General features: G+C 38.6%; 1 protein-coding gene across 6 annotated transcripts in view; it reads left to right on the top strand.

The window, feature by feature from the left end:
* The window catches only part of POGZ (pogo transposable element derived with ZNF domain), a 53,862-nt gene that overhangs the window by 11,862 nt on the left and 23,490 nt on the right, over positions 1 to 18,510 (top strand). For 4 of the 6 annotated variants that reach the window (XM_049880472.1, XM_049880471.1, XM_049880470.1 and 1 more), the window contains exons 2-3: positions 7,846 to 7,967; positions 10,160 to 10,318. In XM_049880472.1, the coding sequence (XP_049736429.1) occupies positions 7,847 to 7,967; positions 10,160 to 10,318 (280 nt within the window). In that variant the 5' untranslated portion in view covers position 7,846. The other 2 variants (XM_049880473.1, XM_049880474.1) reach the window with 2 other exon arrangements.

Here is an 18,510-nt window from a genome sequence, read left to right as displayed (position 1 = left end):
AACAGTGGCAGTTAATTTTTTATTGTGATTTAGGTGGAAGTTTACAGAGCAAATTAGTTTCTCATTCAAAAATTTATATGCAGATTGTTTCATGGCATTGGCTGCAGTCCGTATTGTGTTAGCACTCTCCCCCTATCCCTTTCTACCCCAGTTCTAGTTTTCCTGTCCCTTCCTGGCTTCTTGTCTTTGTTCCTGGGCAGGTAGTTAATTTTTTATATTGTGTGTCATTCAAGTTGAAATTTCCATCAAAAAAATTAGTTACTTGCAAAAAGCCTTGATTAAACTGTGTCCTCTTTGTGTTAATCTATGATTTTCTCCTTATATTGACCTTGAAATTTTCTAACTTTATGTTTAAGAACTATAAGTACTCTCAAGACTGAAACATCTCAAATAAAAATTTCAGGAAAAAAAAACATTTTTTTAAGTTTCTAAGACATGCTGCTTGTGGTTGTGAAATTTTTCTGTTATGTGACTTAGGAGCAAAATTCATGATAGCTTACTAATAGTTGGGGGTTAGTATGGAGGCAATTTCATATTTAAAATGAGCAGAAGGGTCCTTGCCATCTAGGTTGTGGTCTTGGAATGTCGTTTCCCACCAAAAGAAACAGGATTTCTTAGAGAAATGGCTAATTATAGGCCTGGGGCAGGAAATATATGCGATGAACCTGGAGTATCTTTTATCAGATAGCAAGGATTTTATCAAACGTCACTAGGGTTCTGTCAGAAGGACTCGGCCAACTGAAAAAGTTCCCAGTAGGCAAAATAGGACATTTTGAGTATCAGTGAAGATAACTGCAGTGGATTAAAATGCATTGAATATGTTTATATTTGTGATATCTTAATGATAGTTTAAGAAAAAGTTTATTGGTCACTTCGGGGAATGCTACTGAATCAGCTTATTGTTTTGAAAACTAGTAAATAAAGAGAAAGATCAAGCAGGACAGAATCAAGGGCAGGATAAATTGACTTTTTCTGTGTGAACTGCACCAGCGGGTAACCAGATGGGAGATACAGGGAAGTTGTTTGGTTTTTTGGATTTGTTTTGTTTTTATAGAAGTGTTCCAGCTAATAAATGAAGAAGGAATGCTAGATTTAGAGGATCACCAATTTTTCATTCCTAATGAGTTACTGGATCCGGGCATTTGAGCATGCCTCCTGATGAAAGAATACACCACTCCCTAAGAAGAAGTAGTCTTGAAAGAAAAAAAGTTAAACCCATATCTAATCAGGCTTCTAGATCCAGCTATCAGTTTTCAGGAAATAGAGTACAGGGGAACATGTTAAATACTATGGGCATGTAGTCAGTGACATCTAGACTATAGGAAGCTACAGGAAGGGACCTGGTTCTTCAACAAATAAATTGGGGCGGGAGGGGGCAGGGAAGATGGAGGATCTGTAGATTTTAAGAAATTTATCAAATAATCACAATGTGTGGACCTTATTCAGACCCTAATTCAAACATACTTTTAAAAAGTATGATATTTGAGAGAATTTGAAATTTGAACATTGATTAGATATTTCTTATTAAGGGATTATTGTTTTTTAGGCATGTGATGGTACTGTGATCTTTTTGAGTCCTTTTAGAGCTGTTAGCTGCCGTTGAGTTGGCCCCCAACTCACAGTGACCCCATAGTTACAGAATAGCTAGGGCCTTCTTGGCTGTAATCTTTATGGAAGCAGTTTGCCAGGCTTTTCTTCCACGGAGTTTCTGGGTGGGTTCAAACCACCAACTATAAGTTAACAGCCATTTGCAAGCCACCTGCCTCACCCAGGCACTTCTTTTAGAGCTATATACCAAAATAATTATGAATATGATGTTAGGGATTTGCTTCAAAATAATGAGGGTGGAGGCTTAGAAATGAAGCAAGTTTTGAGTTGGTAATTAAGTTTTTTGTTGTTGTTGAGAATATACATAACACCAATTCAACAGTTCCTACATGTACAATTCAGTGACATTGATTCCATCCTTTGCTCTCCTTTTCTGAGTTGTTCCTCCCCTGTTAACAAAGACTTGCTGCACCCTAAGGTTCCTAACTAATCTTTCAAGCTGCTTTGTCAATTTGATCCCATATGGATAGTTCTTAAAAGAGCATAATGCTCAAGGCAGGTATTTTTTACAAGTTAAGCTAAACTATTGTTTGGTTTTAAGACTTAAGGGAATGTTTTTGTGTTAAGGTTTAAAGATACTTCAGGGCAGTAGTTTCAGAGGCTCATCTATCCTACATGGCTCCAGAAAGTCCGGAGTCCATGAGGATTTGATACTCTGTTCTGCATTTTCTTCCTTTTGATCAGAATTCTTCTTTTGAATCTTTGATCAACATGTTCAGTAATGGTAGCCAGGCGCCATCCACTTCTGGTCTCATGGCAAAGAAGGCAGTCGTTGGTGGAGGCGGTTACCAGCACACTCCATTTCCTCCTCCTGTTTCTGATGTTCCTTTCTCCTCTGTTGCCCTAGGCAAATAGAGACCAGCTGTTGTGCCTCGGAATGTCGCTTGCAAGCTTTTAAGACCCCAGGCACTATGCAACAAAAGAGGTAGAGCAGAAGCATTAAACATGTTATTAGGCCAATTACCTGGGATGTCCTAGGAAACCAGGACCCTAAACCTCGAGAAAGAACCAGATTCCATGAGATATTGGGTTGTACATAAGCAGCCTCAGCAGCTACTCTTTTTTTTTTTTTTCCTGTCGATATAAACATGTCTGTCTCACAGCTTTTGCCAGTCCAACTTTTTACAGGTGTTCAACTTATTGACAGCACTTAAAGTAAGCATTGTGCAACCTCACCCTTTTGGTAATTTTTGAAGCTGGGTGATAGATACATGTTTGACTACTTTTGTACTAAAATTTTCCATAATAAAGTGAAAAAGAAGTTATATCTCATTTAAAAAGAAAAGGAATCGCTGCAACCTTGATTCAGAGACTCATGGTTGTAGTGTGATGAAAGTTTTCCATTTTATGTGGTTCCAGTATGATTCTCTAATTTACTGCCCTAAGTTTTCCTCTTGGTGAAGCAGCTATATTCCTTGTCTGTGTTCCTTATGTGCTGGCCTTTAATTTTTTAAATACATGTTTTTACCTGGCAAGTTTTGAAAGGAAGTTAAAATGTCCCTGAAATTCGAATCAAGTAAAGATCGAATTTCAACTTTTTTTTTTAAATGTGAGAATTATCCAGGCCTGTGAGTACATCTGTTTTTTTTTATAGCAGAATAATAGGGAAGAGAAAAGAGAAGCACTTTATTTTTTCCATATGAGAAATTATGTTAATTTTAATAGGTAGATAGCTGTTGTCAAGTTGACTCAAATTCATGGCAACCTTATGTACAACAGAATGAAACATCGCCCAGACCTGTGTCATCCTCACGATTGCTGGCATGTTCAAGTCCATCACTGAGGTTATTGTGCCAGTCCATCTCGCCAGGGGCCTCCCTCCCTCTCACTGGCCCTCTGCTTCACCAAACATGATGCCCTCCAGCAGTTGATTCCTCTTGATGACATGTCCAGAGCAAGCAAGTCACACAATGTTCTGTTGTGATCTATAGGTTTTCATTGACTAACTTTCAGGAGTACATCTCCAGGCCTTCCTTTCTAGACTCTTAGTCTGGGAAGCGCCGCTAAAACCTATCCACCGTGTGACCCTGCTGGTTTTGGAAATACTGGTAGCACAGCTTCCAGCATCATAGAAACATGCAAGCAGCCAGTGTGACAAACTGATAGGTGAGGAGGGGGAGGTTTAGTGGGAAGAGGTTAAAACCTGACTAGAATAATAGTTTGGGAAGATCTGTACATTTTAATACTGAATATTTAATAACTCCTTTCCTCTTTGATTGAAAATATTTGAAAGGTGACGATGCCACGGACCACTCAAAAGAATTTTTTTTTTTTTTTAATTGAGCATCTTGGTAGAAATACTAAATACAGCATTTCATTGTGTTAACGGAGATACTTCTTGATAACTGGAAAACTACAAGAAGGATGCTGAATTTGCATTTTTTATTTTTAATGTTTGCCAAATATTTAGGTTGTTATCTGGAGCTGTGGTGGTACAGTGGTTAAGAGCTTGGTTGCTAACCAGAAGGTCAGCAGTTCGAATCTACCAGCCACTCCTTGGAAATAGTGTGAGGCAGTTCTACTTTGTCCTGTAGGGTCGATTTGGGTTGGAATTGACTCCAGAGCATTGGGTTTCTTTTTTTTTTCTTTGTTTTGTTTTATCTCTTGTGGAATGGCTCATCTTTTCAATAGAACTAATTTTTTGACCCTGAGCTGTAGAAGCTGAAGTGAAAGGAACGATCACATCTGAAATAAAGAGTCTAGATCAGAATGGAGGACTAAGTGTTTGAAAACTTGGTTTCAGTGTGTTTCAGAGATGTTTTGGGTATAAGTCTATAAAATATGCTCAGTCAGCAGACTTACTATTTTTCTGAGTTGACAAGCCATATTGTCACTGTAAAAACATGAATATTTTCTGTTAAGTTGGGTTTCTCTTTCCAGTCTGAATCTTTTGATTTACATGGTTGTCTTGGCAGAACTTATACCCCAGAAGAGTTATTTTTCGTACTTGGTAAAAGGTAGTCAGGACATAAACATCTTTCTTTGCCATCTTTCCAGATCTACCCTTTCCAGCTTTTCCATTTTTTAGAGTACCTTTTTTGTGGGAAGAGGGACATAATTTGACTTTTATGGTCAGATTGAAGAAACTTTTAGTATTGTTAAAATTTGTTTCACAAAATAAAACATAGCAAAGAATCCAGTCTCTTAAAATATTGTAAATACTTGATGAAAGACTGAGTTCTAGCAGTGACAGAAGCCATTTAAATTCACAGGGAGGAGAGATAATCACCATCAGCACAAAGCTGATTCCTATGAGGTAGTCAGACACATACCTCTACTCTTAATTTTTTCACCCTTTCTCATACCAGCCGTCTTCCCCACTCTCTACTTACCTGCTGTGTTCAATAATTTGTTACAATAGCCACACAAAATTCACAGCATATTCATGATTATGTGGTTTATTAGGGGAGGGAAGTAACAGGCAACAACTCAGGATCGGGATCAGCTTTAAGTAACAGGATACAACTCAGGAGACAGGATATAGCTCTTCAGTCAGGACAGCTTCCAACCAAGAAGCGGCGCAGCTTCTCAGCCATGCCTTCAGGCAGGTGGCCTTTCTTTGGCAGTACCTTCTCAGCCTCTTCCCTGCTACCACTAGTGTTACAGCTCTTTACCTCTACCACAAAGTGCCTGGAGGCACCCCACTGCACCTTTGAGCCTCCTGCCCAAAGGCTCAAGCACAGCTCTCTCTCTTGCTTCATGGGTCAACAAGCCCACTGAGCTTCCTCGTGCAGATCTCCTGGCTCCCACCACTGGTACTGCTGCTGCCACCTTTTCTCTGTTGCAGGGCTCTGTTGTGGTTGCCACTGTTCTCTAGCCGTTTCACGCCATACCCAGTGTTAACAGCTTTCTCTCTTCTGTGTCTAGGATGTTGTCACTGCAGGGACTCCAGGTCCAAATGAAGCACTCTGTTCCAGGCTCCTGTTGATGTTAGTGAGGCCTCCCTCAACCTCTGTGGGATTGGCCTACCTCTTGTGAATTTCAAGTCATGACCCTCCCACCAGTCCCCTTGGTAGGCCAGTCACTTAATTTGTTCGGTAATTGACCGACACTACCACCACCCCACCCCCCCACTTAATCCTTTTGGGTGGTTTTACATATCTTGTTTGCATAGCAGACTGTCCAGTCCCTTCAGGGTGTGTAAAATAGACCAATCTCAGGGGCCTCTTCAGCCCAACCAGTTATTTTCTGCAGAATTATAAACCCAGGACCAGAAGGGCCATATATAAGAAACTCATTGCACTGCAAACACCAACCTTTTGGATGTACTATTAAAATAATGCGGAAAACCGACTCGACTCGGTGGCGCTGGGTTTATTAAAATAATATCCACAGGCATGACATTGAAAACCACAATTTGCATTCAGATAGGCTGTCCACAGATTGCTTAGCATATGTATGGAGTTTGCTTGCAGCTGAGCAGGGCTGAAAGAAGGTCCTTGAAAACCATCTGCAGATCTTATCCACAATTTATATTCCACATTCTGGTGGGTGTTTGATATTTATCCATTAATTATCTGTTGGCCATAAGCTCTAAGAAGGTTGCACTGCAAGGAACAATGGGATCAAATTAAGTAGTTAGAAAAAAATGTTTAGAATGTCATCTTTTTAACGGAGCTAGTTCTACTATAGGGTCACTTTGAGTCGGAATCAACTCGACCGCACTGGGTTGTTTTTAGACTGGAAAATACAAGGATGTTGTGTTGAGTGGTCTTTGGCTCAAAGAATGCCTGTGGTGTGGATTTTTTCTTAATTCAGTTTATGGCTAGCATTGTTTTGCATATACAGAAATTAAATATGAAACTAAGAGAATTTAAATTGCTCCCTTTGATCTTTTTCTTTCTTTACTACTCCTTCCTCTTTGTGGTTTTGGTTTGGAAAGATAAAAATAATCAAAATAGAGAGCAGTTAGAATCAAGTTAAACACTTCACTCATTAAAACTGGGGTTCTGAAACTGCACCTGGCTATAGTCAACTCACTGGGGCATTGCAGGATAGTTTAAATTTTCAGGGGAAACGGCACCATCTGTTGGACATCATACAAACTACTATCGTCAAGTGGTGTAGACTTAGCTACTTAATAGGAGCCCTGGTGGTGCAGAGGAAATGCTGGCGGCGCAGTGGTTAAGTGCTATGCTGCTAACCCAAGGCTCGGCAGTTCAGATCCGCCAGGCGCTCCTTGGAAACTCTATGGGGCAGTTCTACTCTGTCCTGTAGGGTGACTGTGAGTCGGAATTGACTCGACGGCACTGGTCTGGGTTGGTGGTGCAGTGGTTAAGTGCTTGGCTGCTACAGAAAGGTCAGCAGTTTGAACCCACCAGCCGCTCCGCAGGAGAACGATGTGGCAGTCTGCTTCTGTAAATATTACAGCCTTGGGAGCCCTGTGGGGCAGTTTTACTCTGTCCTGTAGTGTTGCTGTGAGTCGGAATCAGCTCGACAGCTTGGGTTTGGTTTTTTGATTAATAAACAGAACAGCTAGTTTTTTGTTTTTCGTGAGAGCATCGTAAAAAAATTATTGAGAGCCTTTGCATTAAAATCTGTTTGATCATTGAGCAGTAATGCTTTTACCATTCCAAGACAAACTGACCCATAGTCAGCTAATTTGGAAGGCAGAATAGCAATGGTTCTTTGTTTGCATTTGCAAAAACTTTATTTTTAAAAGAAGTATGTAACTTAGGCAGTGTTTTCAAATTAAAAAGAAGACCCCAGAATCATGGAGTATCCTCTAGAATTTCCTAGAAGTACGGAGCAGTAATAGGGCTGGTGTTAGGGCACGTCAAGTGAGGCACTCACCGCAAGAGTGTGAAAAGGCTCAAGTAATCAAGATAAATACAATTTTTGTACAACATTTAAAAAAGATAAATGCTAATACAAAAAAATTCATGATGAACGAAATACCCGTTTTGAATCAACAGGATCTGACCCTGAGATTGCATGATTTCACCCCACACTCACTTCATTCTAGTCGCAGCCCTAGGTGTTATAAATTAAACTTTCATAAAATTTTTAATTCTAATTATTGAATAATTTTTTGTGGAAGGGATTCTAATATTTAACAATAAAAGCTGTGGTTTTGGACCCCTGGAAATTGGGGGAAGAAAGGGGAAATGGTGGAGTGTGGGAAAAGGGAGCAAAAAAGGGATAGGTTACCAGTGGATTCAAGTATCTGAACCTATATTTTGCATGAAACTATTTCCCCCGTTCCTAGGTCACTATCTTATTTTTCTTTTCTTACAGCATGGCAGACACCGACCTGTTTATGGAATGTGAGGAGGAGGAGTTGGAGCCATGGCAGAAGATCAGTGATGTTATTGAGGACTCTGTAGTTGAAGATTATAATTCGGTGGACAAAACTACAGGTAACAAAAGGTTTTTTGATCTTTTTTTTTTTTAACATTTTATTGTGCTTTAGGTGAAAGTTTACAGAGCAAATTAGTTTCTCGTTAAAAAATTTAAACACGGATTGTTTTGTGACATTAATTGTAATGCCGGCAATGTGTCAGCACTCTCCGACTTTCCACCCTGGGATCCCCATTTCCATTCGTCTGGTTTTCCTGCCCCTTCCTGCCTTCTCTTCTTTGCTTTTTGGGCAAGTGTTGCCCATTTGGTCTCGTATACTTGATTGATCTAAGGAGCATGTTCATCATGGGTGTTATCATTTGTTTTATAGGCCTGTCTGATATTTGACTGAAAGGTGGACTATGGGAGTGGCTTCACTTCTGAGTTAGAAGGGTGTCTGGGGGCCATAGTCTAGGGGGTTCCTCCAGTCTGTGTCAGACCAGCGTGGTCTTTTTTGTAAATTTGAATTTTGTTCTACATTTTTCTCCTGCTCTTTCCGGGACCTTCTATTGTGGTCTCATTCGGAATGATTGGTGGTGCTAGTTGGGCATCATCTAGTTCTTCTGGGCTCAGGTTGGTGGAGGCTGTGGTTCACGTGGTCCGTTAGTCCTTTGGACTAATTGTTTCTTGTGTCTTGGTTTTCTTCATTATCTTTTGCTCCAGACGGGAGAGGACTAATAGGTGTATCTTAGATGGCCACTCACAAGCTTTTAAGACCCAGATGCTACTCACCACAAGTAGGATGTAGAACATTTTCTTTATAAACTATGTTATGGCAATTGAGCAAGATGTCCCCTGAGACCATGGTCCCCAGCCCTCAGCCCAGTAATTCAGTCCGTCACGGAGTTTGGATGTGTCCATGAAGCTTCTGTTACTGTCCCCTTTGGGCTCTATATATGAATATACATGCTGTACAAACAAATATGTATGTAAAAATATCCACAGCCTAACCTGTATATGTATGTGGGTTTACTCATACGCCTTCCTTCTGCTATTCAGCGTACATATCTACCCATGTATCTGCTTGTAACCTGTTGTTAGTTTTTACTGTTGTTGTAGGGTTGTACATGTTAATATTATTTCCTGTGGTTGCCTCTTTTTTTTTTCATTGAGTTTTTCTCCTTTGCCTTGGTCAAGTTGTGTTATTTTCCCTATATTGTGTATTGCCTTTCCCTTCACCAAAGTTAAGACTTGTCTAGTGTCTAGTTAGTGACTTCCCCTCCCTACCCCTCCCCTCCCTGGTAACTATCAAAGAACTCTTTTGATCTTGTTGTGAACCTATGCCATGTTTACATTGACCTGAATGGCCTTTTGGTTAAGAAAGTATGAGGTGGGGAGGAACTTTAAGAATCCAGGGATATCTCATCGTGGCGCTGGTGCTACTTTCCTTTCAGTGCTCTAGCCTGTAAATGCCTCAATTTCCTCATCTGCAAAGCTAGAAACATTGGTTTTAACTCATTAAAAAGACTGAAAGATGGGCTTAACCAGTGTTGATCAAACATCCGGCAGTACTCTTCCCAAAGGATGTATGAGCAAGAATGTGAAATGGTGGTGTGTCTCAGCACTCATTTATGTACCCCGTCAAAAAACAGTTTCCCAGAGCTCTTTTTTTCCATCATGAACTTGAGCTGAACAGAATATTGCTTTGTGTTTGCCCGATGGACAGCCAATAAATTTAGGCTTGTTAGCTTCTCTTTTTTAAAGGCGATGTTGCCAGGTCAAATTCTAGATTGCCCTAACTTCAGAAAGTGGGGGTGGAAGCCCCTCCACCTAATTGTACCACCTGCTCTCTTTTTTCTTGTCTTCTCTGCCTTGAGACCTGAAGACGGCATTGGTTTAGGCTGAAACAGTACACAGTTCAGGGTCTCGTGGATGGCTTAGTTTATATGGTTATGAATATCAGTTGTGGCGATGTTAATAAATCTTTGAGTCCTAGAGGTTTGTTAGTGCTATATAAGCAAAACATTAAAATCCTGGTTCATTGGTCTTGTGATTTAACTTAACCAGGAAATGTGAGACGAAGAACGGATTGTGTCTAAATGGTAGAATGAGGGACATGTAGGAGGAGAAGCCAGAAGAACAGTTAGATTTATGAATAAAACAGGAAACTTTGCCTAAAGAGACAACAGGATGGAAAGGGAAGATTAGAGCAGTGTCCTTTGGTATCATCTGTCCCTGTCTCCCAAGTGACTGTGCCTCCCCTTCCCCACAGTTTCTGTGAGCCAGCAGCCAGCCTCGGCTCCAGTGCCCATCGCTGCCCATGCTTCTGTTGCTGGGCACCTCTCTACATCTACCACCGTTAGTAGCAGTGGGGCACAGAACAGCGACAGTGCCAAGAAGACTCTTGTCACACTAATTGCCAACAACAATGGTAAGTGGGATTATTGGGAAATTCTTCCTGGGCTAGAGGGGTGAGAGAATAAAAAAGGTTTTAGGGTCAGGTGTACCCGTTATTGATTAGGTGCTATTATGACTTCTGCTAGTCAGAGAGTGACCTTCTTAATGACTCCCTGACAGGGTAGCTATTCAGTAGGTGCTGCTGTTCCCTCTGAGTCAGGGCTGAATTGTTGCTGGTGGTTCAGGTCAGATGGCGGCAAGATTCTTACTGCTGGTGATTTCTGGGAGAAAAAATGGATACCTAAAGTTCCTGACTATTAAAAAAGATCTGGCTTTTTTGTTTTTGTTTTGATTGGAAGAGCCTTACTAGTTTGGTAAGAACTTTCCCAGGGTAGCTTTGTTCTTTATTTTCTCTGGCAGATTCATTTAGTTATTGGTCCCTTGGTGTGGAAGACAGGATAGGGTTGTCCACCTGAAGAAAATGGCAAAATAGTCCTCATGCCTTTAGTGTATTTATTGACCAGAGAGGCTGTGTCCTATTGGTTTTCATTTCATTTCTGGTTCTACATTCTGAAGATGAATTATTGGCAGTTATGTCTCAAGACTCCTGACTAGAGTAGGCACCTTCATAGAATCATTGCATTGCTGTAAGGGACTTTACTTCCTTTGAGAGTAAAATAGCTTAATTAATACAAGAACAATAAGTGCATTGTAGATAAATTAGAAACTAGGAAAAGTCAAAAGGAAGGAAAAAAGATTAAACTGTTATCCCACCACTTGGATATAATTACAGTAAAATCTGCTAAAGCCGGAACTTTTGTAAGGTGGAAACCTGTCAGAGAAGGAAAACTCAAATATTTTCCACTGAAACAATTACTTTAGCCTGATAAATATTCTCTGAAGGCCGGAACCTGCAAGATGCGGACAGAATCAGAAAATTGTTGGTATCGCAATCCGAATGTGAGGAAGTGCAGATGGGAAAGCCAGCAATAGTTCCAAGAAGTACAAGAATCAGAGATGAAGGCTCAGTCTTCCACTTCCTTTTGCATTGTTACTTTGTGTGAGCGCGTACCGTGCATCGCTGCTGTTCTCTAAGTCTGTCTATTCTTTACATTTTTTCTTTGTGTTAGTTTTTGTTTTTCTTCCTTTTTTTTTTTTTTTTGCCTGTAAATCTTTTCCAGCAGAGAACAATATCCATAAGTTTGGACGAAGGTAAGAGATACTAATAAATTCCTATTTTTGCATTAAAATCTAGCAAAGCACTCTTTTTCTTTGCCTTGGAGCCTTGGTGGTACAGTGGTTAAGAGCTAACTAAGGCTGGTAACCAAAAGGTGGGCAGTTCGAATCCATCACCTGCTGCTTGGAAACCCTATGGGGGCGGTTCTACTCTGTCCTGTAGGGTGGCTGTGAGTCAGAATCGACTTGATGGCAACAGGTTTTGAGGGGTTTTACTCCCCTCCTTATCTTTAACTTTTAATTTTCACTTTAGCTATTTGTGATTTTGACACATCATTACAGTTTTCAAAATCCACTCCTTCATATCCTTGAAATTCTTCCCTTCCAAATTTCTTATTTTGCCCAAAAAATAGAGAAGCATTTCCTCACTTAACACATTCAGTGTGTACAAAAGCAAAAACATTCTTCTCACATGGTTTTTTTTCCCTTAAATATTTTACTGAAGGGTACTAACTTTATCATATGATGTTGATAGTTTTCTTTTTTCCTTTTTTTTAGAGATATTCACGTTTTCTAGAAGATAAGATCATAAATTCCTTAATTTTTATTAGAACTTATTTCCTTTTTTGTTTCCTTTTTTAAAAAAGCTTATTCCTTCACAGCCACGGACAAGAGAGTGAGAAATTTATCTCTGAAAGAAAAGTTTGACGTTGTCAGAATGATTACTGAAGAGAAAAAGACCGTCAAGGAAGCTGTAATTAAGTTCAAGTGTGGCAAGACGCAAATTTACTCAATTATGAAAGAAAAGGATAAAATAATTGAAAAATACATGAGCAGCACCAACGTAAACGTCAAGAAAGAAAGGGATGGAAATTACGCAGAAATCAACAAATCTGTTTTTGAGTGGTTTCTTCAAGCCTCCGCCAAAAATGTTCCTATTTCAGGACCTATCCTGCAAGCAAAGGCGAAGGAAACAGCGAAGCTTTTAAACGTTGATGGATTCTCAGCATCTAATGGGTGGCTTCAGAGCTTCAAAAGAAAACATGGAATCTCTTGCAGTGTAGCTTGTAGGAAGTCAAATGAGGTTGACAAAGATCTTGTTCAAAACTGGTTCACAAAATTAAAAGAGATCATAAGGGGATATGATCCTAAAGACATTGCAAATGCCGATGAGACTGCTCTATTTTATAGGGCAATGCCTAATGGGACCCTGAAAATGAAGGGGGAAAAATGCTCATGGGGTCAGTTTTCAAAAGAGCGGCTTACCATCCTCTTGACCACGTTTGCAGATGGGACGTTTGAGAAACCATGGGTAATTGGAAAGAGCGAGAAACCTCGGTGTTTCAGGAATATCGAAATTAATCAGCTTTCGGTAGAATGGAAATGGAATAAAAATGCTTGGATGACAGGAGATATTTATGAAGAGTTTTTAAATAAACTCAATAGTAGCATGAAAAAACAAAATCGAAGCATTCTTTTGTTTGTTGACAATGCTAGTTGTCATCGGTCACTGCCGCTGTCCAATATTAAATTAATTTTTTTCCCACAATCCACAACTTCAGTCCTACAACCTCTCGATAATGGCATTATCCAAAATATTAAAGTAAACTACAGGAAGCTATTGCTTCAAAAAGTGATTGCCAACATTGAGATGCACAAGGTGGTATCAGAGATTTCAGGGAAAATTGATGTCCTTGATACAATTTCATTTCTTAAGCGATCAATCAAAATGATTAAGGAAGAAACCATAAGACAATGCTTTAAGAACTGCGGTTTCTTGTTTGACAGTGGTGACAGTATACAAAACGAAACAGTTATCGAGCCTGATAATATTGTGCAGATTCAGGATGCAATAGATGACATTTATAGTGGTGTTCCAGAAAATAGGGTCAGTGCTGCAACTTATGTTGATATCGACAAAGAAATTGCCACAGAAATGGACGATATAAACCTGCAAGAAATTATAGACTCAAAATCTAATGACGATGATGAAGATGATGAAGACCTACCGTTAGAAGAACCTGAGCCTTTAAGTCAAACACAAGTTTTCAGCTATATAAAGGCTTTGAAGGAATTTGGAAAAGTTAAAGGAGACCAAGAGTTTTTTGATAAGGCTATGGACTTAGAAATTTCTTTTAATAATTTCATCAAAAAACCAAAACAAACTAAGCAGCTGACGTTAGGTATTTTTATTAAAAAGTGAACTTTATACCCATATCTTTGTTTGAATAGTGTATGAAAATATCTGTACATAATTTGAATAAACATGCAAGTCATAAAAAATGGTTTAGTTTCTTTTCTAGGCTTATAAAATCAAAAAGGAACACTTCTGGGTGTTTATGAGGTAGGATTCTTAATAGAGAGCGATAGAAAAGTGTTAAGACCCCATATACCCTGTCAAAGGCAGAAAACTTGGAAACCTAGAAAGGCGAGGTAGTCCCAGCGAGTTCTGGCTCTCACAGGTTTTACTGTACTATTTTTAACTTTTATTCTGTATATACAGTGAAACCTGTGAGAGCCAGAACTTGATGGGACTGCCTTGTTTTTCCAGGTCTCACAAGTTTTCCCCCTCTGACAGTGTGCAGCCCTACCACTTTCCTACCACTGATTTTGGTGGAAAATATTTTAGTTTTCCTTCTTTGATAGGTTTCCACCTTACACAGGTTCTGGCTTTTGCAAGTTTTACTGTATATGTACTTTTTATATACTTCTTTGTACTCTGGAGTGATTTACTGTTTACAAAATGGGATTGTACTTTTCGCTGGCTTTTTTTTCTTAGTATATAGTGACTGTCTTCCCGTTTTTATAAATATTTACCTTTAACATTTTTGATGACTGATTGTATTTCCCAGTATTTGATTGTAAGAGGGTGTTGAGCTAGAATAAATCTCTCGGTATCTGTCTTTTCTCACATCCTTAATTAGTTCCGGGAAGACATCCTTAAACGTTCTATTGTTGTATCAAAGGACATTACAGTTTTTAAGGATTTTGATTGATATTGTTAAATGGCCACCCAGAAATATTGTACCAGTTTGTATTTCCATTAGAAGTTTATGGTGTTCTGATTTTCGGGTATAACCATTTATGTATGCATTTTTCTATTGTTTGACATTTACTAGAGCCCAACTTTTTTATAATTACAAATAGTGCTGTAGGGAACATCCTCAGGCATTATTATTTGTAGTATAAAGTCTTAGAAGTGGGATTGCTGGGTCAGGCATTTTCCTTGCCCTCTTCACCAAATCATTTCCTTTACTCTTAAGGAACGTTTAAAAACCACTTTTCTATGAAGCTTTTTAACTCTCCACCCATGTCATGTTGATATGTGGCCTTTCTCCTTTGAGTATCTGCTTGTTTTGTATGTGTCATACATAAGTAAAGTAGATTAGGGAGTAGTTGGGTCATGATTTGAAATTTCAGTGGTAATTGTTAAAATACTAGGACCACGCTTTGAAATTTCAGTAGTAATTATTAAAATACTGAACTGTGTGACCTCCAGATCTGTGAAGGAAAGATAAGGGATTTTCTTTTCAATTCACTTGAACATATTTCACATTCATACTGTGTGTTCATATATTAGGTTTTGTGATGATACATTAAAGAAGTGTAAGAGACATGGGTCTTGCCTTCAAAAAGCATAGAATCTTACTAGGAGTATCTGTTTGTGTAGCACATATCTTTGAGTGCCCAATGTGTGCCAAGAGCAAGGCATTGTTGTACAGTGGTGAGTGAGTATACAGTTTCTGCTCTTTCAGGCATTGAGACTCATGAAGCATATGTGTGAAATTGACATCTTACTTTTGTCAAAACAAGAGTCCTAAAACACCAACACACATATGGAACCTTGATACATGACAAAGATGGCATTGCAAATCACTGGTGAAAGAAAGGACTAGGCCATAAACAGTGCTGGGACAATTATATGGGAAAAAATGGTTCCCTGCTTCATACATACACAAAAATAGTTCCAAATGGAATAAAGACTTAAATATTAAAAGCAAAAGTTTAAAACCTTTAGAATGAAATATGAAAAGAATTTTATGGACTCAGAATAGGGAAAGATTTCTTAAACCAAGTACATAAAAGAACAACCCATAAAGGATAAGATTAATACATAGAACTACATTAAAGACATGGTCAAAAAATGGGAAAAGACAAACCAGCAGAAGATATTTGCAACTATAGAAAGAATTAGTATCCAGGAATCTGTAGTAAAAGGATAAGCAATTCAAGAGGAAAATGGACAAAAGGCGTGGACAGGAATTTCTCAAAACAGGAAACATGTATGGGCAGTGACCCATGTGAAAAAATGCACAACCTCATTGGGAATCAGTGAAATGCAAATTAAGACTGCAATGAGATACCATTTTATATGTATGAGATTGGCCAGAAATGAAGCAGTCTGGTAGTTTCAGGTGTGGGAGAGGATGTCAGCACTGCCGATAGATCAGTACTGCTAATGGAAATAAAGTATTAACAACCACTCTGGAAAACGGTTTTGTATTATTTTGCAAAGGCAGACGTGCATATGCTACAACCCAGCTCTTCTTATTGGTAGAACTTAGAGATGTGTGTAAGAATTCTCATAGCATATTTGGAGTAGCAAAAAAAAGACCCAAATGATCATAGACCAGAGAGTAGATTATTAAATAATGATGGGCACACACAATGGGATATTACATAACTGAAAATGAGCAAATTACAGCTACACACAAACATGTGGATCAGTCTTAGACATGTCATGTTCAATAAAAATGACTAAGTATGTTATGGATATACCTATTTAATGAACTCAAAAACAAGTACAACTAAAATATATATTGTTCATTGAAAAAATGTATAAAACTAGTTTTTAAAAAAGTAAGGGAATGAAAATCACAAATTCAAGAGAATGACTCCTTCTGCGAGTGTGACAAGGGGTTAGCAAAGAAAATAGTGTTAATAATGGTCCACTTCTAAGCTGGGTGGTAGTTTTAAGAGTGTTGTTTATTATACTTTAAACTTTGTGTACATTTTATTTTTATTTTTTATATATAATTTTATTTCTTTTGAGAATATATACAGCAAAACATAACACGAATTCAACAGTTTCTCCATGTACCATTTCGTGACATTGATTACATTCTTCGACTTGTGTGACCATTCTCACCCTCCTTTTCTGAGTTGTTCCTCCCCCATTAACGTAAATTCACGGCCCGCAAGGTTCCTATCTAATCTTTTGAATTGTTGTTTTCAGTTTGACCCCGTATCGATAGTTCTTAAAAGAGCATAATACTCAAGGCAGACGTTTTTTACTAGTTAGGCTATAAACTGTTGTTTGGTTTTAAGAAAAGTTCAGGGGATATTTTTGGTTTAAGGTTTAAAGGTTATCTCAGGGCAATAGTTTCAAGGGTTCATCCAACCTTTGTGGCCCCAGGAAGTCTAGAGTCCATGAGAATTTGAAATTATGTTTTGCACTTTCTTCTTTTTGATCAGGGTAATTCTGTGGAATCTTCGATCAAAATGTTCAGTAACGGTAGCCAGGCACTGTCCAGTACTTCTGGTCTCAAGGCAAAGGAAGCAAGTGTTCATGGAGGCAGTTAGCCACACATTCCATATCCGCCTATTTCTGATTCTCTTTCTTCCTCTCTTGTTCTAGGCTAATAGAGATGATGTAACATTTTATATGGATCAAAAGTTAAAATATAATTAAGATAAAGATAATTTTAAAGAAATGAATGGGAACAAGGCGGAAAACACAGTTTTGTCCTGTGTTATTCCATGGAGGGGAGGGTAGCAGTTGGTAAAAATATGGAACCGTTTCTTAGTCGTTAGTCATCAGAGGGATGCAAATCAAAACCACAACAAGATACCACTTCATACTCACTTGGATAGCTATGATCAAAAAAACTCAGAAAATAGCATGTGTTGGCAAGGATGTGGAAAATTTGGAACCCTTATCCATTGCTGATGGGAATGCAAAATCATACGGCCGCTATGGAAAACAGTTTAGTGGTGTTTCAAAAAGATAGCATAGAACTACCATATGAACCAGCAGACCCAGTCCTAGGTATATCTCAAAAGAATTGAAAGCAGGAATGCAAACAGAAACCTGTACACCAGTGTTCATTACAGCACTATTCACAATAGCCAAGAGGTGGAAACAACTGTCCACCAACAGATGAATGGATAAATAAAATGTGTATACATACAATGGAATACTACCCAGCCATAAAGAGAAATTCAGTCCTGATACATGCTACAACATGGATGCACATTGAAAGCATTATGTTGAGTGAAATCAGTCACAGAAGGACAAATATTGTATGATCCCACTTATGTGAAACGGGCAAGTGTATAGTGACCAGGCTTCTTAGTGGTTACCAGGGATGGGAAGGGGAGGGGAAGAGAGAAAGTCATTGCTAAGGGGACACTGAGTTTCTGTTACGGTAGTGGGATAATTTGGAGAAGGGTAGTAATGTTTGCACAACGTGATGAATGGAATCAGTGACACTGAATTGTACATGTGAAAATTGTTTTAAGTGACAAATGTTTTGTTATATATATTTCTTTACCACAATTTAGGGGAAAAACAAGGAATGAAGTACTAAGACATGCTACAACATGGATCAGCCTTTAAGAAATTATGCTTAATGAAAAAAGCCATATATAAAAGGCCACATTCTGTATGAATCCATTTATATGAGATTCTCAGAATAGGCAAATCCAGAAATGAAAGTAGATCAGTGATTGCTAGGGGCTGTGGAAAGAGGAGAATGGAGAATGAGTGTTAGTGGGTATGGGTTTCTTTTTGGGGTGATGAAAATGTGATATGAGATAGTGGTGATGGTTGCAGAGCCTTGTGAATATACCAAAAAGCACTGAATTTTACTCTTTAAATCGGTAAATTGTATGCTACATGGATTATATCTCAGTAAAGCTGCTTTTGTTGTTTGTTTTTTTAAAGAAAGTATCAGGAATGAAATTGGAATGTTTCTCCTATTTTTTATGTTCTTCAGAATCTACTACTCAGCTTTTAGAAATTATTCCTGTAGTCTGGCTGCTCACATA

This window comes from Elephas maximus, chromosome 3 (genome assembly GCF_024166365.1).
Source record: "Elephas maximus indicus isolate mEleMax1 chromosome 3, mEleMax1 primary haplotype, whole genome shotgun sequence".
Classification (NCBI taxonomy): Eukaryota; Metazoa; Chordata; class Mammalia; order Proboscidea; family Elephantidae; genus Elephas; species Elephas maximus.
The sequence above is the reverse complement of the archived record's forward strand: the minus strand, read 5'-3'. Positions and strand labels throughout refer to the sequence as shown.